Below are 22831 nucleotides of genomic sequence, written 5' to 3'. Positions count from 1 at the left end.
TAACTGTAGGGGGTTTTTTAGGTGTACTTTTGGGTGTCTTTTGAGGAGGGAGAGGTTTCGATGAATGGAGTTCAGACTTGTTTTCTGGACGGATTCTACTGGAATCTATATTTGCTGCTGAACATGGGGTGCCTACCGTTACTTTATCTACGGTTACTATTTGCTGTGCTGTTTTGGGAGGTGCTTTCTCCTTCTGGGGATGGGGCGTATTTACAGTAGATTTGGGTATGGTAGTTGTTTGTTTTAGATTTTTCTGTACTAGAAGTGTTGGGTTCGGGTGATTAGCTGTTTTCTGCGTATGAGGTTGATTTTGTTTTTTGGGAGGGTGCGAGGTGTTGCGCTGCCCCTTTATATCTATCCGGGTGTTTGAATCAAGAAGGGTGGCCGAGATTATCGTTAGTTGGGCTTCGAGATTTCTGATACTTAGCTGAATAGGCTTTAGATATTGATATAGTAAGTCTTTGGTTGTGGTAAGAACTTGCGAAGTGATTCTGCAGGTCTTACATTGGTTTATGGTGTTGTCGTTAGAGATTGCCTTGTGTGGGAGGGTTGATTCGGAAATATGTAGTATACTATGGGTCGTTAGCGAGTTTGAGTGAGTTGTTGTGTGTTCCTGGCACGATGAACTGTGTGTATCTTCACTAATTGCTGGACGAGTTTTCGGAATTGCTCCTTCTCTCTCGTCGTGCTGAGGCAGATTTTCGATGTGTTGGATATCTTCCTGAGTTTGGCGGCCAGCTAGGTCGGGAGTTGCTTTCAGGTCGTCCGATGTTATGGAGAGGTCCGACTCAGAGTGCGTGACCGACAGGTCAACTACCGATGGAACAGTGTTTGAGTCTGGTGCTGACAGAGTCACAGGGAGAGAGCTGTTTTGAGTGTCAAGGTTGATTGGAGAAGCAGCATTTGCTATGGCGCCTAATGATGAGCGTTTCGCATTTGCACTCATAAGATCTAACGATACTCTCTTCTCCATTAGAGCAATGCTTTGGTTTATCGTCTCATTGACCCGTGATATGAATAGATCGATAGGGCCTGTTACTTGTGCTACCTCCTGCGCGTGTTTAGATTTAGGTTTGGAGGCACTTCTTGTTTTGGGTGGCATGATTGTTTGTTGCCGGGTCGTTGTTGAAAGAGAAATGGCCCGGTCCGGTCTCTATCGGGCACTAACGGGCAACAACGGGCCCGCCCTTGGCCCGGGCTTCGCCCCGGGCTATGACCCGCGCGCGTCCCACGATGCGCGTCTGTGCTCTTGCTTATGATACTAACTGGTGAGAGGGGGCGTGGCACTGAGAGGGGGCGCGGCTCACACGGGAAGAGGCAACAGCTGTTGGAGCTGCACGCTGAGCCTCGCAGTCCCGGAGCCACGCCTCGCGCCTCCTCTGCGGCCACGCAGATAGAATTCCTCCTCTGCTCCAAGGGTTGATGCAGGTACACGAACAGCAAGCTACTCCTGTAGCGTCAGGGAACAATGGCAGGCAAGAAACCTCACAGCGAGCGGCACCCGCGTTGCGGGGGCCGCGAGAGGTTAAGAGCAGTTTGGTGGGGGCGGGCACTGGGAGGGGGCGCGGCTCACACGGGAAGAGGCAACAGCTGTTGGAGCTGCACGCTGAGCCTCGCAGTCCCGGAGCCATGCCTCGCGCCTCCTCTGCGGCCACGCAGATAGAATTCCTCCTCTGCTCCAAGGGTTGATGCAGGTACACGAACAGCAAGCTACTCCTGTAGCGTCAGGGAACAATGGCAGGCAAGAAACCTCACAGCGAGCGGCTCCCGCGTAGCGGGGGCCGCGAGAGGTTAAGAGCAGTTTGGTGGGGGCGGGCACTGGGAGGGGGCGCGGCTCACACGGGAAGAGGCAACAGCTGTTGGAGCTGCACGCTGAGCCTCGCAGTCCCGGAGCCACGCCTCGCGCCTCCTCTGCGGCCACGCAGATAGAATTCCTCCTCTGCTCCAAGGGTTGATGCAGGTACACGAACAGCAAGCTACTCCTGTAGCGTCAGGGAACAATGGCAGGCAAGAAACCTCTTATGAACCAGTTAAGATAATAAGCAGCCTGTGCCTTGTATCCTGTACGTAAATTACCATATACCGCCATATGAGTCAATGCCTTCCTTGCAAGGCACCAAACCTTTGTGGCCTTAGCTGAGCAGGTATATAATAGTCACAGAAAGGAATGGAATCAGCACACATCAATTATATATCTTGTTTAAAGTTCATTTGGATCATCAGGTCTCCATGATGATTTGAAGAAAATGGCAGGTCCAGATTGTTCTTGTAATCTCAAAGTTTTTCTTTATTGATAAATATGTGCAGTTGTTAAAATCCAATATTCAAAAATTAATTTAGCCAACGCGTTTAGTCTCAGAAGAGACTTCTTCAGGGCTCAGAATTATATACACGTTATATGTTCATATTCCAATAATAAAGAGAGATTCTAAGACACAAACAGGTATAGTGCCAAGGTAATCATCTTAGTACGATGAAGATAATGCAGACGGTAGTATTGATAGGCAGGGGGGCCAACAGCAATGATCTCAGCATCTGTGCGTAAAGCTTGCAAAAAAAACAAAAAACCTTTGCGCACAGAATAGGAAGTGGAGAGAGGTGCACTTCCTGGTTTTTTAGCACCATTACCATACTGTTAAGCCACTTTGAGTGACCGGTGCAGGATTATTGCCTCAACCCTCTTTGTGTTTTTTTCTCAGGTTGTAACAGTGCAGTTTTACCAAATTCTCCCAAGGGAATGAAGTCACCAACCAGTTGCGCTGGTCACTTGAAAGGAAAGAAGCTAAGGGCATAATTTCGGGTGTACTCAAAATTCAAGCGGCCATGACTACTCTACAGTCAGCCCGGCTCAGTCTGTCTAAAAGTGAGAAAACTAGGGGGGGGTGGGAAGTTTCATTCTGCATTCAGAACTGATGACATTTGCCTACTTTGTATTACACTTGAAACTCACAGTTCTGCCAATTGCCTCGTTGCAGAATCTTTTCTTGCAAGGTTCCAGAAATGCGAGCTCAACTGGTGCTAAATTGCAGAGCGAGTAGTGCAACATTATTATTTACCACCCATTGGCCGAACTCCACGTAATGTTGCGGAGTTAATACGTAACTCTGCGGAATTCCACAGAGTGAAACTCCGCGAGTTCCACCCACTCATTTAGATATCATGTTAGGACACAGATAAACCAACGCAAAGCAGTTACTTTCAGCTCAAAATAATGATAAATCACCATTACACAAGAAGTAAGAGCGAGGTGACACGGCATCATACAATTTTAAAACACGCCTCACCTTTCACCCTGATCTCCAGGGGGCGGCTGGTGTTGCTGCTGACGGGGTTGTATATTCTACAGGTGTAGGTCCCACTGTCGGATCTCCTTATTGGCTGGAAGTGCAGGAAGGGGCTGGTTTCAGCACAGATGAGGCGGTGCTGGTCACAGGTGAGGTTCTTGTCATCTTTAAGGAACAGGTAACTCTCCACTGTCTGGTTCCCGTCCTCACACTTCAGGGTCATATTATATCCATCATAGTCCAATCCTGAAATATTGACCAGGGACGGTGTGGAAAGGTTTTCTGGAAGACATAAAGTTTAAATTTAAAATTAGCAGCAAACATTAAAAAAAATATACATTTTAAATGCATGTGTGACATAGTCATCTTTCATAAAGTTTTACAAAGTGTTCACTGGCATGAATGTAAACATGTTGAAGCTTGGAATTGCTATTGTACATATGCGACTGAATAATAAATGGCGCTGGGGCCCTCGCGGGGCAGCATGTGCCGCTCTTCTTTAATGCAAGGCGCATCACAGGGGGAGGAGGGGTGAAACCCAGCCAGCCAGCCACCTAAACCACACAAACCCGAGGGTGGTTTCACGAAGAAGGGTGACAGTCATCATATTATCCTCATAATTAATTTCGACATCAAGTTCACTTACTAAACAGAAAAGGTCATTAGCTTTCCACATCAATTCCTTTGTTCCAATGGCGATCAGTAGAAACTATATACAAGGAACCAAATGGATATTTTAAAAACAGCGAGACCATAATAAAATGTATCAAATATAAATTAATCAAATGCAGTAAAACAGTAATGGTCTGTAGTAGTAACATCAAAGTGCCGGGGTGCACAATTCCACGTAATCAGCCCCAGGAGGACACCATTTACAAGAGGATTTTAACACTACTATGGCCTAGAGAAAACGTCACTTTTTAATCGCCCTCTGAGCTCTACCCCTAATGCCCCAAATGTCGCCACCACACAAGCACATAATGGCCTAGCATCTGTCTTAAGGATTTTCAGTGTAATCCAATAGTCATCTGTTCTTATTATCTTACAAATTGGGACACGTGAACATTAAGTGGGGTAGGGTTTCTTGATGGATTTTACAACCCAGACAACTAAGGATAGCTTTGTTTCTACAATTTCAAATACTAGTAAATACATTCAGAGGCAGTGTACCACACCTGAACTGAGTATATAGTCTCCTATCCCCCAGGTGTTCTATAAAATGAACATAACCTTCCAGAGAACAATTTAACTTATGAGCCATAAAATGAAGAGTAAGCTGCCCCTTAGCCTATTTCAATTCCTCCCGGATCACTCACCCCCAGTAGGCGGTCTTCACGCCACATTTCCGGGGCAACAAGATGGATGGATGCCTCCCCCATCCCGACCGCTATAAGCAGATTCTGAACTCCACTCAGCCAGCTGATTCTGTTGGCTGTGTCCTTACATTTAAAATCCTCTAAAGCACGAGCTTACGGCATTAGTTCAGGGGTTGTCTTGATCGTAAACCATAATAATAAAGGGTCTAATCTTAATTTAGAGGCAAGGGAGTGTCTGCTCAAGTCTAACATAAGGAAAAGAAGGGGAGTACTCTGGGGTAGCATCCCTAGGCCTCTTAAGAACTTACAATCATGGATACTTAGCTCCTCTACACGATCCAAGCCCCACAGTTCTGCACCATATGTCACAGAGCTCACCACTTTAGCATCATATACCTGAAGTGCAGGGGCTATCTGTTGGCTGTGGGACGATCAATGCTCTTTCCCTGGGGCCCCAAACAGCTGTCTATGCTCCAGAACCATCTTGATAATGTTGGATTTCCAGGGCACGTTTTCTGCTATCTTTAGACCCAGATAATCAAAATCACTGACCCTTTCAAGCTGAATGCCTACAAGCCTCGGGCATCCCTGAAAGATTTATGAGGGTTCTGGGTCATACATTTGGTTTTTGGTGTATTGATTATTAAGCCTTTAGTATCACAGAAATCCTGGAACATATCTAGCAACTGTTGAAGCACTCCAGGTGTTTTAGATACCAGCAGGGTATCATCTGCAAAAAGAAGCGTGACTACCTTTTCCTAGCCTTGCATAGGAGCATCCTCTGGTATGCACTAAGAAATCGAACCACGCTGGTAATGAACAGTGAGGAAAGTGTTGGGGCCAAAACGCAGCCTTGTCACGCACCCTTGGTAACAGAGGTTGGGTCTGTGAGTTGGCCTTGGAGCCCCATTGCACCCTGGCAGAATTTCCTTTGTGCACATGAATAAGTAAAACTATAACTTCATCCAACAAACCCAGGTCTCTAAGGGTTTGCCACAGTTTGTGCCTAGTTACAAGATCCAACGCCGTCTTAAGGTCTATAAATGCGACATACAGGCTGCCTTTCCCAAATAGGACTGTTTTCCAGCAAAGGGGAAAATGGAACACTTGGTCTAAAGTACCTGTTTTCTCTCTAAACCCTGCTTGGTACGGGGATAAGATATTGCTTTGTTCGCCCTAGGTTAGCAGGGTGTGTCCAGACGTGTATCTCTTGCTCACTTAGCCACTGGATTTAAGGTAGCCTGGCCAATGAGGAATGTAACCCCAAAACCGGTCCCTGGATGCTTGATTCCAATCCAGGAAAGACCTCGCTCAGCAGTTCGGTCTGGACTGTTCCCATGAGGCACAGGGTCAGACTGATTTGCATATAGCTGTGACTGAACTGGGGTGACAGAGTGAGCTAAAGAACGGTGATGGATTCAACCCATTTCTGTGACTGGGGTTTGTGTCTGAAAAGTTTCAGGGCTCTGTCCATCATCTCCTTGTGTTTGATAAGATACTATTATCACTGGCCCATAGCTGGATTTTATTCAAGCGCACCATGCTAAACGTCTTCTGCATTGCACCAATAAGGCTGATTGGCCTTTAAATACTAGGGGAGGACTTATCACCTTTTTAAAATATTGGTACGACTTCTGCAGCTTTCCAAGAGCCTGGGATGGGGGCACCTTCAGCAATAAAATTAAATAGTATGTACATATATTGTGTCCAGCCAGGGGTGTCTCAAAGGAAAAGATCGTCTGATATTTCATCGGGCCCTGGTGCTTTAGACAGAGCTGTAGTGCTCATTGCAGACGTATTATCTTCCATAGAAAAAACGGCCTCATTAGTTGTAGGGTAACTTCTGGGTTGCACAGCCAATTGCTTGGGTGATTCTTGGTCGGTGTGTAGGGTAGAAAAATGAGTGAACCAGACATCAGTTGAAATATGGTTTTCTAATTCGATATGCCCTGATTTAGCACCCGAGACAGCAACGACCAGAATTTGTTGCTGTCTCGAATTTGGCATGCAACCTTAGGGGACTGCCACCTAGCTTCGTCCCAGTCCCGCTTTGCTCTCCAGAGTTCAAGTTTACAGGCCTTCCTCAAATTTATTATGCCCACAAAATCCCTGGTTTTGACTGCTTGTACTAATAGATGTCTAGAGTGCCTACACGCCTTGTTGTACCAGGTCTGCATCTTATTCTTCTTGGACATCATATGTTTGATGGGTTTATCAGCTGTGAAACAGTGGTTCAGCTGGGTGAAAAAATAGCCAGGGAGCCCTGTAGCTGCAAGCCTCCCTTCTGCTGTTACCTTCAATGCCGCAAACTCAGTGGTGGCAATTGCTAGATCAGTCCGAAATACTCCTTAATTTGTCCTGGTCAGTACCTAAATTATGCCACTTAAGGCAGTTCCTATCATTTGTTGGGGACACTTCTTTTGTAACCAGCTCCTGGAAGTTTGGCAGAACTACTGGAGAGTCCCATAAAGGTTGCATTGTGAGGCAAAGGGGTTTATGATCACTTTGTATTGTGTCACCATCCACCTTATGTTCTACTAAGTACCACAGCCTCAGATCCAGCAGGATGTAATGGCTGTGGCTTTGCCTCCCTAGTCTGTTAAAGGTGTTAGCCCCAAGCCTATCCTATTTGGTCCTGCCATTCACTGCCCTAAGGCCAAGCTCCAGGGGCGTAGCTCTAACTTGCAGCACTATTTGGGTCGACTTTTTGACAGGCTTCAAGTCCACTGGTGGGACCACCACTTCTTTTTTCTTCATACAATACTTCCTTGATGTCATTCCCATCTAGAGGTTCAAAGGTTATGTTAGAATCCCCAGCTTTTATTAGGGGGAGAAAAGGTTTTCTCGCATTCAGATATTCCTCCAGTGATGTGCTAGTGGCTGAGTGTCTACCCCCTCTAGTACCTCTCACATGGACAATGAAGATGTCAATGGAAGTTTGTGAGTCCATTGAGGCGAATTCCCATAATATCTGGGTTATTCCAAGTAGCTAAGAGATATTTCTGCAAAGGCCAAGCTTAACCCACAATAAGACTCCCATTTTGTTTTCAATTGCTGGTACACAAAAGCAAACACAAGATGATGATGGACGGAGTGCTAAAAATTAATAGACACTCACCCCAGTCACATATCTGGGTTGAGTCCATCATCATTCTTTAGCCACTTCACCACCTCAGTTCAGACCCAGCTATATGCAAATCAGTCTTGACCCTGCGCCTCATGGAAACAGTTCAGCCCGAACTGCCAAGCCATGCCTTCCCTGAACCAGAAACAAGCATCCTGGGACTAGTTTCTGGGTAACACCCTTTATTAGGCAGGCTAGCATGAATCCAGGGGCAAAGTGAGCAAGGGACCCATGTGTGGGCATACCCTGCCAACTTAGGGCAAACAAAGCAAACACAAGGAGATGATGGACGGAGTGCTGACATTATTAGACACTCACCCCTAGTTACAGATCTGGGTTGAATTCATCATTGTTCTGTAGCTCACTTCAATACCCTAGTTTGAACCCAGCCTTATGCAGATCAGTCTTGACCCTGTGCCTCATGGGAACAGCCCAGCCCAAACTGCCGAGCCAGGTCTTCCCAGAACTGGAAACAAGCTTGCTAGGACCAGTTTCTGGGTAACACCCTCCATCAACAAAAAAACAAGTTGATGGACGGAATTCTGAACAATGCAAACATTCACCCCCAGTCACAAGGATCTTGGTTAAGTCCATCATTCTTTTTCTCACCACACCACCCCAGTTTGGACCCAGCCATATGCTAATCAATCTGATCCTGTGCCTCATGGGAACAGTCCAGCCCGAACTGCCAAGCCAGGTCCTCCCTGGACCGGAAACAAGCATTGTGGGACGGGTTTCAGGGCATCACCCTTCATCAGCCAGGCTAGCTTGAATTCAGTGGTGTAGTGAGCACGGGACCCACGTCTGGGCATACCCGTCCCACTTAGGGTGACATATGCAATAGAAACAGTTGATGGACGGAATGCTGGACAATGCAAACATTCACCCCCTGTGCCTCATGGGAACAGTCCAGCCCGAACTGCCAAGCCGTGTCTTCCCTGGCACCGGAAACAAGCATCCTAGGACCTGTTTCTGGCTAATCAGCCGTCATCATCCAGGATAGCTTGAATCCAGTGGCAAAGTGAGCAAGGGACCCACGTCTGGTCATACCCTGCCAGCTTAGGGCGAACAAAGCAAATATAAGGAGATGATGGAAGGAGCGCTTAAAGCTAGTCTTGAATGCGTGGGCAATGCTCCAGGTCTCTTGGAATAGGCATATATTAAAGTTGTCCATGAACTCATTCCAATGCGGGAGCAACATCTTGTTCTTAATGCCCGCCACATTCCATGAGATCATCGAAAACAGTGGGGATTCTTTTTAACTCATTTGATTATTAAGACTAGTCGTCACATAGTTATGATTGATACTGTCTATGGGGGTCGGGCTGATAACCAGTGTGTTAAGGTATGAGGTCTCTAGAGAGATGCCTGGTGGATCCAAGGGTGCCTGCCTATTCCATAAGCCTGCAGGGCGTCTAGCTGCACCTGAGAGCTCTGGAGTGTCTGAGGTAGCCAACAGTAGGGTAGGGGTCTCTGGCAATACGTCTTGGCAAGCATAGCAGAGTGGTCAGCCATCCGTCCACTTTGCCCTGCAAGTCAATCGGTCTCCCTCAGGGATGACAGTCATTATTAGTCCTTTCTCTGTGCCTCTTGACAGGATTAGCTGCTGCAACTCTCTCTGCCCAGTAAATACGTTAAACAATCTTTCCAATCCGCTGCACGTTGCATCATGGGGTTTTGGTTTTAACCGCATCGCTGCGGCGGCTTTTCCCGCTGTGTGCAGCATTTTTAAAATTACTGCGTTACATGACGAGCTCAGCTTGTTATCAGCACACAGCAAGTAAGCCTCATGACGAGCTGAGCTCGTCATCAGCATCGAAGTGATTAACAGTTTCATTATGGGCTCAAAACCCCAGCTTGCAACGTGCTGTAAAATGTCAAAGTTGGCCAGATGTATCATACATGACGTGGAACCACTTGTCAGCTAGGTTTTAACATTTACAAAGTTGCCTACTCCCTGTAAAAAATGCTCGTTTGACTTGTAAAACCAAAGTAAACTCAGATCACATATTTTGTGAGGTTTCGATCTTTCATGCGCAAGCATCAGCACTGCTGATCGATATTTCTTGTGTGAAGTGGAAAATTTTATACCAAGTCTCACAAGACAGAGGCACAACATGGACAGCTTCAACACAACCTACGCTAACACCAGGTGTAAGTAAAGGACGGGCGGCAGTCGCAGAAGGATCATCACTCCATTCTCTCTCACGTACTGGGCAGGTACAGCACAGGCAGCTAACACACTACAGAGTGAGGGAGAGGCGTTAAAGGGTTGTTTCATGATTTCAATAAACAGACATAAACATACAACAGGAACAGATTCCCCTGTCCTGCAGAGCCATAACACTATGGAAAATCGCAGCAAAAGAACTGGCAAAATGCGACTCTGCCAAGCAGCCAACTAATTAGCAAATTTTTCCCAAATGCATTCTTATATTCGTCATTATTTTTAAAATAATAAGCATCTCCTTATTGTGACATCGACCTTAAGGGGCATATGTATCATTGAAATTCGCATTCACAAAGGCCGAAATTCGTTGAATTTCGGCCTTTGCGAATGCGAATTCTCAATATGGTATATATGAAGCAAATGTGGTTCAAAATAAGGAATCGCACAATTTGCGATTCCTTATTTTGCGATTGCATTTAAGGAATCGCACAATGTGCGATTCCTTAAATGCAATGTATCCTGCAAAAAAATATTGCTAATTGTCCCTAAGGAATCGCAAATTACCACCAACTTCAAGTTGGTGGTAAGTTGCGAATTCCTTTCAAAAAGCAATTTTTTTAAAAAGAAAAGGTGTCATATGACGCTCATATCTGCCCTTAGGGCATGTATGTGCGCCATATGCGCACACATGTCATTTTCAGGGGTGCAGCAGGGTGTCCTTTGGACACCCCTGCACCCTTGCGAATATTCTCAATTTGCGATTAGCAAATTGCTAATCGCAAATTTCCCCTTCATTCCTATGGGCCTCCTGGCCCATAGAAATGAATGGAAAATTATTCCTTAATTGCGATTAGCAATTTGCTAATCGCAATTAAGGAATCTTAAGAAATCGCTAAAACGAAGCTGATTTCTACATACATACCATTTTGGGATTCTCAAATAGCGATTCGCAAAAAATTGCTATTTGAGAATCGCAAATGCTATTTTGATACATATGGCCCTAAGTCTTTTTAGGTTTTTAAAAATGTATATTCTAAAGCACTGCGTTTTATGATGGTTGTCCATCCTTTTATGATTTTTTTAATGAATCAAATAAAAGTATATTTTGACTGAACAGGCACAGAGCTCCTACAAGAAACAGTCAAACCTACCTTGGAATTACTATACATTAATGTCCTCCTATAGGATGATCAACATTCACCTGCCTAGCATGGAGTGCTTCACCAGCGGGGTCCATATCTTGCGCTGGAAAGCATTCAAGAGTACTGCGGTTCACTGTTTGTACAGTTTCCTAATTATGACTTCTCTAGATTGGGTGACATTAATTAACATTCGTCAACTTCTATGTATGAGTACTCCCTTTGTTAAACTGTCAAACTTATATTAAAATTTTATATTTTATGGATATGATCTAAAAATCTGTTTTACGAGTGTCTTTCTACCCCAAAATTAAAAACAAGAGGACTGAGCACTTGACACTACTTATCTTTTTCTTCAACATTTTTCAGTACTTTGCTGCTTTGGGCTCAGGAATCTTCCCCAAGAATACATGTATCTCAAATATTGTGAAATAAACCATGCTCCATAGAGCATGTTCACCACTCTTGGATGGGTGTGGGGGACATAGGGCAATTTTCCTGAGGTCCCACTCCTTGAACAGGTCTCGCAACATGCTATTGGCGATGCTGCCTGCACAGGCAGCATGTTTCACAGAGCGAGTCACTGTCGTTCTAGCCTGCCCTATGAATCAAGCCATGCCAAGCCACGCTCTCAGCTAACTGGGTGTGGGCAGGGGGGTGCTTTGGCCTTATGCATTAATCTTTTAATTGCCACTCCAGCAGCAACTTTAAAGAATTTACAGACAATAAAACACAATCTTGAACCAGAACACTATCATCTCTAAATATTCTGGGCCTTGAACACTCTTCCTCTTTTAAATGCTGCTCCTGAGAAAGATAAGTATCATGAGTAAAGGGTTTTTCAAATAAAGTATTTGCATGTATGTTGAACTTCTAAGGTTCAGAAGCAATGTATGTCTTAAGTAGCATGGTGTGGCTAACATAAGTAATTTATTTTTGGGAATAATTTTTAGATAATACAGCGTTCCAGTTTTGAGGAGAGATAGTAAATTATTTAGGTTAACAAGATATTACAGTGGCGTACATGAACTGGTACATATTACTTTGAGATTGAGAGAGCGCAATTTGAATGAAAATTATGTCCGCATCATATTTACAAGCCTGTTGCGTAAAGTTAGCTTATGTAACCTAAGGAGTGAGAAAATGTATCTGTATTTACTCGAGAGTGTGTATTAGAATTAGGAAAGCCCGTATACATAGTGGGCTAATGTAGAATTGTGTGAAAACGCTTAGGAACATTAGAACGTGCTAAACAGAATTCATGTATGCAGTTATTAAACGGAGAAAGGGATGAAATGTAAAATGAAGAAACGTGCAGACCACATAGCACTGTGTAAGAACGAAAGTATACCATTGTATCTTTCATGTAACATGGATCCGATATTACTCAATGATTTGCTTATTTTACATATATGTGTGTGTTAAAGTCATATCTTATAGAAGAGTTTTGTATAATTATAGAGTGGTGTGTTCACATGTTATTTTAAGCTAACGAAGTAAGAGTTCACAGAGTGCAGTCCACTGCATATAATTTAGTGGGCTTGGAGAGATAGGGGGATAGCTTTGATCTGCACGTGCGAGCCAAGAGTCGAAAGTCTCGTTAAATTAAATTGCCAATGCTGGTCGAAGTTTTACGGCCTAGTGAGATAAGGGATGCTTGGAATTTGGGGCCCTGTTTCGAAGTGTCTGTTTCCAGGTGCGAGGGGGGTACCAATCACAAATGTAATGAATAGAGCTCTGTTTGAGGAGATAGGCTCTGGTCCGGAGGAGTCGACCGGAATGTCATGGGGGTACCAGCACGATGGAGACGGCGCCTGGGAAGCAATGTCAACTTAACAGACGATTCAAAGAAACGAAACTATGGAAAAAAACAGAAGCAGGACCACGTGAAATGTGTACGTGGTGGGCGTCTCAAAGGGGCGTTCCACCCATACTGTGATTTTGTATTAGGGACAGCACCCCGGGGAGAAGAGAGAGCAGATGGCCTGAGGACCCTTAGAGAGCGGATGGGTAGGCAGAAAGGGTACTGCTATGCGACATAGGTTTCCATCTTAGACTAAGAGAGTGTGAACTTCTTCGGGAGTCCAACGGCTTACACCTTTTTAGGTAAAGAACTTGCTGAGTAGGGATGTCATCTAGCATAGAGTAGGGACAGTTTAACCTGTTTCATATTTTTTTCTGTAAATGACGCTTCAGCTTCACTTTGTGTCAATGATATTCAACTTATTGATTTTTGAATTAGTTTTGATTGTTTTATTCTGTAGATTGAGGTTTCTTAGGGAATTTATGTTCCTTCTTGTACCTGTATACCTGTTGAACCTTATACTGAGGTGCTTGTATTTGCAATTGATTTTGGTTTTATAATAAACCTTTAAACTTTTACAGTTGTAAGTGGTTCTTTAGAGTTGCGTCAGTCTATGGGGTTGATTTAACCTATGTGGGTTTGCCTTTTACTCAATGACAGTCAATAACCGATCCAAAAAGGGACAAATGAGATAGGTATCTAGGTGATCAGATAAGAGATCAAAATCTCATTTCCCGCAGTTGGTAGCAGAGAAAGATGGTTGGCTTCTTGAGGAAGGCGACCTAGGTTAGGTCTAGATTACCCCAAGGCCCCTAGTCATCGACGACCAGAAGAAGAGCTACCTGCTGAAGAAGGTGCTGATGGTGCGAGAGAGAAAAAGCAGCAGAGTCGGTCGAGAGTGAGTATAAGGGTCATGCGTTGCCAGATTTGCGGTGTTTTGTGTTGTACCTGTGTTGTAATGTCAAGCGGAGTCGAATGCCTGTAGTGTGATTGTGAGACGGTTGTGAGCGCGCGCAACCGGAGAAAATCTTAAGCCCAGAGAAGGGCTTGAGTGGTTCGGGTGTATCGGACATCCAGAGTAATTGTCTACCGTTGTGAAGGGGGTCATGAGGTACCATTGATCGCCCGAAGGACCGTGATAGGGGGAACGTAAGAGTGAGTGTATGAGTAACGGACGCTGGTCGGACGTTTACTGTGTGTAAGCAACCTATCAGAAGGCGATCGTCTGAACGTTTGTGAAAGACGTTTCGTCAGTTGAGGTGACAATTACAGTTAGACTGTGGACGTACAGTCAAGAAAAGTGATCGCTTGGTCGGAAGTAGTCATTTTTCGGTGTATGAATGAGACGCATGCATGACCGGGAGACGAGCTGAGAAAGGAGGGGAACTGCTGCAAAAGGGGACGAGTGACGTCAGAGCGAGCCGCGCTGGGATTGGCTGGTTGGTGTAGAACCGCGCTGGGATAGGCTGATTAGCGAGAGCCGCGCAGGGATTGGTGGTTCGCCATCGGGAAGTAAATAGGGAAGAGAATTAAGGAAAATCGTAGATTCTTGAAAATGAAGTGTTTTAAATGTCTAAGGGCGATCTTTAAGAGAGAGAGAGGGAACTCGTATGCGGGGGAAGAGGCCCCACCGGAGGGCACACCAGCTTATTACATGGCTGTGAATGTTGGGTTACACTCGATACTGTGGATCTCCGAGTGGAGCAAGTTAACAGAGGGAAATGAGGAACTGACGTTCCCGAGATACGGGACGTTTAGGTTAGAAGCATTGAACCAGCTGAAAGCGGTAATGCTCGCAACGAGACCTCTACCTAGGCCAACACAGTTCGAAGCCCTCAATGCATGGTTCAGGGCGGCGTACGACCGGAGCCTGAACAGGCGCCAAGAAAGAGTGAGAAGATCGGTAAGAGCAGTACAGGATGCTAAATGGGATGATGAGGCTAAAAAGTGGAGAGTACAGAGAATAGACGCAGACAAGCTGTACCCAGTGCTAGAGGTTACGGGAGAAAAGAAACCTCCAGAAGAGGATGAGGAGAGCGAGACGGATGATAGTCTGATAGATAGGCTATTATCAGACAGGCCACCTCCGTACAATACAGAGGCCGAACGTCCCGAACTACAGCAGGGGGACGGGGCTAGGAAGGGGGAATATAGACCGCTCCCCATATCAGAGTGGGAACCCAAGAAAGGTGAGGAAATACCTCAACCTAGTCCAGTACAGAGAGTAGTAGGAAGGTTTGTGGTACAGAAGGTGCCAGAAACGGAGTGTGCAAGGTCGTATCAACTGCCGGATGCTTTACAAGTACCTGTTACCATAGGTCCTGTAGTGTCAATCTACAACCCAGAGAGAGCTCAGGAGGAGGGACAGGCACGCTGGGACAGGGAAAGAGCAGAGATGGAAAGCAGGAACAATACGATTAATTCCCAAAGGCAGTTGCTAGGACCAAGGAGTCGGAGTACCCCATTGGATTCAGTAACGGATCCCTTAATAGAACAGGGGGGGCCAGAGAGGACAGATGGATCTGAGGGGACCATGACCGAAATCCTTTAAGGAGTTAAGGGAATACTTGAAAGAATGGGACGCTGCTGTAGAGACTCAGAATAAAAGAATAGAAACGGAAGCCGAATGGAGAGGCCAAGATAACAGGATCCTCTCTCACTGCGGAGCTGACGAAAGCAGTCCGGAGTGGGATGGAGGGAGTCAAGAAAGTAGAAGAGACACTTGCCATACCATCGGTGGCAATAGACAAATGTGTGAAGACAAGAGTGCAGGATGTGGGGGGGTGCCTCGCCCCAGCCTTAGTGAGGGAGAACGAAGAACACAGGAGTACCGAAATAGTTACAGGTGCACTCACCATACACCGGGTGAAAATGTGCAACATTGGAATCACGGGAGTATGGGGAGTCGCAAAAGGTCTCACCATGTGTCCGGTGATCACGGACGGGATCGCGGGAACATGGAGGGCTGTGAGGGACCTTATCGGTTACTGAGTGACACCAGACAGCAAGGGAATTGCGGTGACTTAGAACATAACGGGGGATCCTATCTTACATCTAGAGAGACAGAGCCGAAGAGACCGAATGGAGTGGTGGGAAATAGGACATTGTTCCATCATACACCTAGTGAAGATGGAAAAGCCTGGGATTTAGAAAGGTGGGAACAAAGGGAATCAAGGAGGACTCCTCATAGCTCACCTGTGCCTAGACGTAGGACTCGGAGTTGGAACGAGAGGGATATAAATGGACCACCTAGGAGTGAGGTACTGAGAGCTGAGATAAAGGCGAAAAGGCTCGATGTAACCAGTCTAAAATCAGATCTAGATGAAATAATAGATGGCACATTGCCAATGGAAAGGATCGACCTATATGAACAGGATCAGGTACTGTTTATGGCTAAGGATGTTACTCGGAAAGCGAGGTCAGTCCATGAAAAACTATCTGAGTTGGCAACCAGGTATATGATAGACTTATCAAGAACAAAAGCCTTACAGGGTAACCATAGGCTGAATTGCACGGATCAGGATCTAGATGAACGTAGGACGATTGGGCTGAAAATACACATAAAGGAACTGATCCTGGGTATAAGAACGTGGAGGGATTTGGATAAATGGGAGGAAAGATGGTCCAAGAGGGGGACCGTCAGAAGGAGTACAATTGGAATGTCCCCAGAGGGAGGGCCACCGCGGATGGAAGCTTTCCCCTTGCGAGAAATCGCGAATGGAAACTACGTGCATGTGCCCTGGAGTAGGGGGGATCTAGCGGCATTTACCAATTCCTTCCCTAAGCTGAGGGAAAATCCCGTAGAGTGGTACAAACAGGTAGAGAGGTTCGTGAAGATCTCTAAAGTGCTGTGGGTCGATTTGAACACCCTGTTTGACATTGTAGTACCAGGGGATTTGTGGACGGCATGTAAGCTCAGTGTTGAATGGCCCATCTGTGAACCGGATAGGGATGCCCTGACGAATGGACCATCAGAGAAAGTCATGGAAAAGTATGAGAGGGTAATGGCATGGTTGAAAGAGAAGGTGCCATTGCAGGACATAGACTGGGTTAAAATAGATCGAACCACTCAGGAACCTAAAGAGACTGTCCACGAGTATTATGAGAGATTGCTGAAAGCATTCAAACAGTACAGTGGGTTGGATGTGATGGATCCTAAAGACATAGGACAGTTTGTGTCGAAATTCGTCCTGGGTTTGAGACCTGACATTAGCTTAATGATCCAACAGCATTTGATTTGTTGGCAAAACAAACCCTTAGATGAAATCCTGAGATATGCAAGGTACTGCAGCGATGAAATAGACTCGAAAGCAAAGAAACTTAAGGAGAAGCTGATGTTGGTACAGATGCAGTCAGCTGGAAAGGGTGGACAGCGGCAACAGGGAACAGGAACCCTAGGGAAAAAGCAGAATAATCAAAGTAAAGACGATGAGGAAAAACAGAGACCTAGGGTAGATATCGCGACACTGAAAAAGACAACGAGGTGCCACCAGTGTAACGAGGTGGGACATTGGAAACGCGAGTGTCCCTATAATGTCGAGACGGGGGAATTAGAACCGGAGGAGGACGATGTTCAGAACAGTCTGGGGAAAGGAACAGCGATACCGAAGGGAAAGTTTATCAAAGGGGGGACTCAGACTCCTCGAGCTCAGTTCCCTCAACCGCCTCGTATTGCAAATGGGGGGAAAACCTATAGACAACTGCCACTGTTCGTAGGAGGAGAGGAATGCTACTATGTTGATCCCCTTACGGGACAACGAGTGAATAGAGAAGAAGACTGTACCCTAGGTGCAGCCCTGGAGGTAGACCAGAGAGGACCATATGTGGAGGCTGAGGTGGCCGGATGTCCTACGACCTTTTTGGTGGATACGGGGGCCACTCGGTCCACTCTAAGATCGGCGGTGGTCCCAGGTCTGCCAATGTCAGGAGAGACGATCCAGGTGGTAGGAGTCGCAAATAGGAGAATGACGAATCCTCTGACAGAACCAGTGTCGGTGAAGATAGGGAAATACAGTGATGAACACCAGTTTGTGATCTGTGATTCCAGTCCTGTGTGTTTGTTAGGGAGAGATCTGTTATGTAAACTAAATTGTACAATATATTGCACACCTCAAGGAGTAGAAGTGCAGACTAATGATGATGATGCCGATTTTAAGGTTGCAAACTCACAGGTATGTGTGGAGCTATACCCTACCTTAACGGTGGAGGAGCTTCCATGCGACTTGAGAGGTGCGGTGTCACCTGAAGTGTGGGATTTCACTGGAGAAGAAATTGGACTGATCAAAGGGGTAGAGCCAGTAAAGATCATGGTAAAACCAAATGCTGAGTATCCAAGAACACCCCAATACAAGTTGAACCCGGAGACGATTGCAGGAATAAAGCCTGTGATCGAATCCATGATTAAACAGGGAATACTGAAGGAGATCGTGGGGAGTCCATGTAACTCCCCGATTATGGGTTTGCAGAAGCCTAGTGGGAAATACAGAATAGTGCAGGATCTTCGAAAGATTAATAATATAGTTGTTTCATGTTGTCCAGTGGTACCGAATCCATCAGTGATACTGTTCCAGATACCATTCCAAGCTAATGGTTCACGGTGATAGACCTGTGCCAGGCCTTCTTTTCCATCCCCTTAGCTGAGGAAAGCCAATATCTTTTCGCTTTTAAGCTGGAGAATCGCGTTTTAACATGGTGTCGTATTCCCCAGGGGTATACAGAAAGCCCATCGATTTTTAACCAGCTGTTGAAGAAAAATCTTGAAAGTCTAGTACTGCCCATGAACTCGGTTCTGGTTCAGTACATAGACGACCTACTTGTGGCGTCAGAAACTGAGGAAGCTTGCAAAATAGACACCATCACCTTACTAAATCACTTGGCCGAGAACGGACACAAGGTGTCCCCAAGTAAATTGCAGTATTGTCTGACAGAAGTGCAATACTTGGGCCATAGGATTGAAAAGGGGAAACGGAAGGTGTCTCCAGACAGAATAGAGGCGATCATGAAAATGAGTGCGCCCACAACACAAAGAGAAGTCAGGATGTTTCTAGGAATGGTCGGTTATTGCCGGCAGTGGATAGCCAACTTTTCATTGAAGGCAAAACCTTTACAGAAACTGACGCACAAGGGGGTGAGCGATCCGGTACCATGGGACAAAGATTGTTTGATGGCGTTTTTGCAGCTGAGGGAGGACTTGTGTCGTGCCCCGGCTTTAGGAATGCCTGATTACGAGAAACCATTCTTGCTTTATTGCTGTGAAAGAGAAGGCTGTGCTTTGTCAGTTTTGGCTCAGATACACGGAAATGCCCGTAGACCAGTCGCATACTTCTCGGCTACCTTAGATCCAGTAGCCGCAGCGTTGCCCGGATGTCTCAAATCCGTTGCTGCAACGGGTGTCAGCATTGAGAGGTGTGAAAACGTAGTCATGGGACACCAGTTAGTGGTGTATGTACCGCATTCTGTAGAATTGTTAATGACCAGGACCAAGACACAGCATCTGACGAATAGTAGGCTCACTCGCTATGAGCAAGTCATATTGGCTGCTGAGAATGTGACCCTAAAAAGATGCTCTGTTTTGAATCCTGCCACTTTGATGCCACTTCCAAATGATATTGATGATGAAGTTTGTACAGATCATGACTGCCTTGATGTGACTGAACTATGCACCAAACCAAGACCAGATATCGTAGATGAGCCATTGACTGACCCCGATGAAATATTCTTTGTTGATGGTTCATGCGTAAGAGACGATATTGGTCAGCTGAGAGCAGCATATGCAGTTTGTACCATTACCGGAGTTGTGGAAGCCGCCTGCCTGGAAGGAGTACATTCCGCTCAGGTAGCCGAAATCATTGCTTTGACCCGTGCCTGTTTGGCAGGCAATAAAATTCGAGTCACCATTTACACCGATAGCCAGTATGGTTTCGGGGTAGTCCATGACTATGGGCAGTTATGGTCTCAAAGAGGTTACATGACTTCCTCAGGTTCTCCTATTAGGAATGGAGAGTTCGTGAGATTATTGTTAGAAGCACTACAAGGTCCAGCAGCTATTGCAGTTGTTAAATGTACCGCGCACACAAAAAATACTGACTTTGTGTCGCAAGGCAATAGGTATGCGGATGAAGTTGCACGTTACTGTGCGGAACAGGGGTATTCTCTCACGGAGGTAGAAGTGGGGGGAATACAGGAAAGGACTGAATTGACTATGTTGTTAGAAACTGTAGACACGTGGGATGAACTGAAATGTATCCAAGAGAATGCACCTGATTTTGAGAAAAAGGCATGGGAGACAGCTGGGTGTACCAAGAGTGAGATGGATTTTTGGATCTCTGCAGATGGGAGGGCAGTGTTACCAAACGAACTCGTTAGTCCAATGGCAAGGAGATTGCATGGACCAGCACACATAGGTAGGGATGCCATGGTAAGGGTATTCAGACAAACGTGGTACAACCCAAAGTTTAGAGTAGCGGCAGAAGCAGTATGTCAGCGTTGTGTGATTTGTCAACAACTGAATGTAGGAAAGAGAACACCAGTCACATTGAGCCACATAGGGAGGTCTGGGGGGCCTTTCAATAGAATGCAGCTGGATTTTATTGAAATGCCCAAGTGCAATCGACTCAGATACGTCCTAGTGATTGTCTGTATATTTTCCAGATGGGTTGAGGCTTACCCCACACGTAGGTGCGACACACTTACAGTAGCAAAACTGTTGCTTAGAGAATTGATACCGCAGTTTGGGGTGCCGGCCTCTTTGGAATCAGATAGAGGAACACATTTCAACAGCGAAATAGTGAAGATGCTATGTTCAGCCCTAAGTATAGACCAGAAGCTGCACTGTAGTTATCGACCAGAAGCTTCGGGGATTGTAGAGCAAATCAACAGCACCATTAAATCCAGACTCGCCAAAGTTTGTTCATCGACATCCTTGAGCTGGCCTGATGCACTTCCACTGGTCCTTATGAGCATATGTAGCACACCAGATAGAAGGACAGGTCTCTCCCCACACGAGGTGCTAATGGGGAGGGCTATGAGATTGCCATCGGTTCCAACTGCAGCACTGTTGAACATCACAGATGATTTGATCCTGGACTATTGCAAGGGACTATCTGACGCCATTCCTTCTGTGTCCCTTCAGGTGCAGGCTGCAGAGGTTCCATCAGCTCAGGACCTGTGCCATGACCTGTGTCCGGGGGACTGGGTCCTGGTGAAGAAACACGTCAGGAAGAACTGTCTAGACGTGCGCTGGCGTGGACCATTCCAAGTCATATTGGTCACGAACACTGCAGTAAAGTGTGGAGGCTTGCCCAACTGGATCCACGCCTCACACACCCGAAGAGTTCCAGCACCTCTGGAAGAAACAGCTCCTCTCTCGGATGAAAATCCAGCTGAAAGCGGAGAAGCCACAGAGGGGGAAAGTCAAGCTGTAGAGGTGATTGAAGAGGCTGAAACCGTGTCTGACCAGGCTGAGGACGGTCAATACACCAGTGAAACTGAAGCCGCTTCCGAAGGAGAAAGCAGCTGGGAGTTCGAGTCAGACACTGACCAAGCTGTAAGTGGTCAAGAGACGAGTGCAAGAACAAGGAGCAGGAGGACAAGGAGTGGAGAAGCTAGCTGGCCGGAAAGAAGGAGAAGGTCAAGCCTGGGAGCAAATCCAGAAAGAACCCTTGTCCCGATTTCTGAAGACTCAGATCTAGACGAAGGTGCAACTGACTCAGGCTCCGAGAGTCTGAGAAGATCAAGGAGGGTACGTGTGCCCTGCAGAAGATACGCCACCCCTGAGTGGACCTACCTAGCAGCAGATGTCTTGGGGACAGAGATCCGGGAGGGTGAGGGAAGTGCAGGTGACCAATCTCGATCCCATTGTAACGGTGAAAGTACGGCTGTTGACACCTGGAATCAAAACTGAGGGGTTACTGACATTCACACTCCCCGTTCCCCTGTACCTAAGTCGGATCAAGGACCTGGTGCTGAATAGATTAGAATTTCCAACCTTGGGTCATCCAGTACCAGCACATGAAGAAACCATCCTTCGTTTAGAACTGGTGGAATATGCCATTAGAGCTGCTGGCACTAGAATCATTGTAGATACATAAAGACTTTGTAATTAAGCCAGTAAGAAAGAAGATAACCTAGCGCCTAGTGGAAAGAAGAAGAAAATTAGGGATTTCATTAAGAGGACGGAGAAGGGCTAGGGTTGTCTGTTGCTGGAAATAAAAGACTTTGTTGAAAAGAGACTTTGTTGGTTAAGAGTGCTTCACAGACTGAGAAATCAAATAAACTGAGTGAAGACCTCAAAGGGATTTTTTTTTTCTCCTCGAAAAGGAAGAACTACGCTGTCTGATAACATGGAGACTGGCAGTCCAAACCGCAGGGCAAAATGCATAGTAGGCACACTTATAGCAGTAGTAATTTCTCTCATAATCATAGTAGTTACTGTATCATACATAGTGGGACATGCAAGTGTAACTGAGACAACAGATGTAAAGCCTGTGACGACTTTGAAACCTGCTCTTGTTGGAAAGAAGGATGAGAGCAATGTGATACGTGAAAAGGCGTTACTGGCAGCTGAAGCCCGTAGGTTACACATAGATGAGTCGCAGGGAAATTTTAGAACAAATGCATATGCCAAGTTATTGTACGAGTATATTGATGCCATGGAGGCCAAAGATTGTTATGTCTGCATGCAACTGCCGGCTTCCGTAGATGAAGGCATCAGGTATCATCATCTTCCATTGACATATGGGATAACATGTAGTTTATTGCTCAGTATATTTTATGGTCGAGAAGGGTTTGAGTACTACTTTTCAAATTATGATTCGGTACTGCCTGAAGTCCCGAATTATAAGCAAATGAATAAGTGGGACTACTACAAAAAAGAAGATAGATTAGCTAAATTCTTTCTTCCTTGGGATACATTAGATACTTCATATGCACGCCGAAATAATCTGACTTGCAAAGTGTCAGAGATTGAGAAAAAGTTCATTGGACAAGTTGATGA

General features: G+C 45.9%; 1 protein-coding gene across 1 annotated transcript in view; it reads right to left on the bottom strand.

Annotated features, from left to right (window-relative positions):
• Nucleotides 1-22831, bottom strand: part of LOC147706591 (cell adhesion molecule CEACAM1-like) — a 261490-nt gene that overhangs the window by 98974 nt on the left and 139685 nt on the right. Inside the window, exon 4 of the mRNA XM_086933082.1 lies at nucleotides 3285-3566. Within this exon, the coding sequence (XP_086789208.1) occupies nucleotides 3285-3566 (282 nt within the window). The remainder of the gene's footprint in view (nucleotides 1-3284; nucleotides 3567-22831) is intronic.

The sequence above is a fragment of the Lissotriton vulgaris genome, chromosome 7, assembly GCF_964263255.1.
Source record: "Lissotriton vulgaris chromosome 7, aLisVul1.2, whole genome shotgun sequence".
NCBI classification, from domain to species: Eukaryota; Metazoa; Chordata; class Amphibia; order Caudata; family Salamandridae; genus Lissotriton; species Lissotriton vulgaris.
This window is presented reverse-complemented; position numbering and strand designations above follow the sequence as displayed.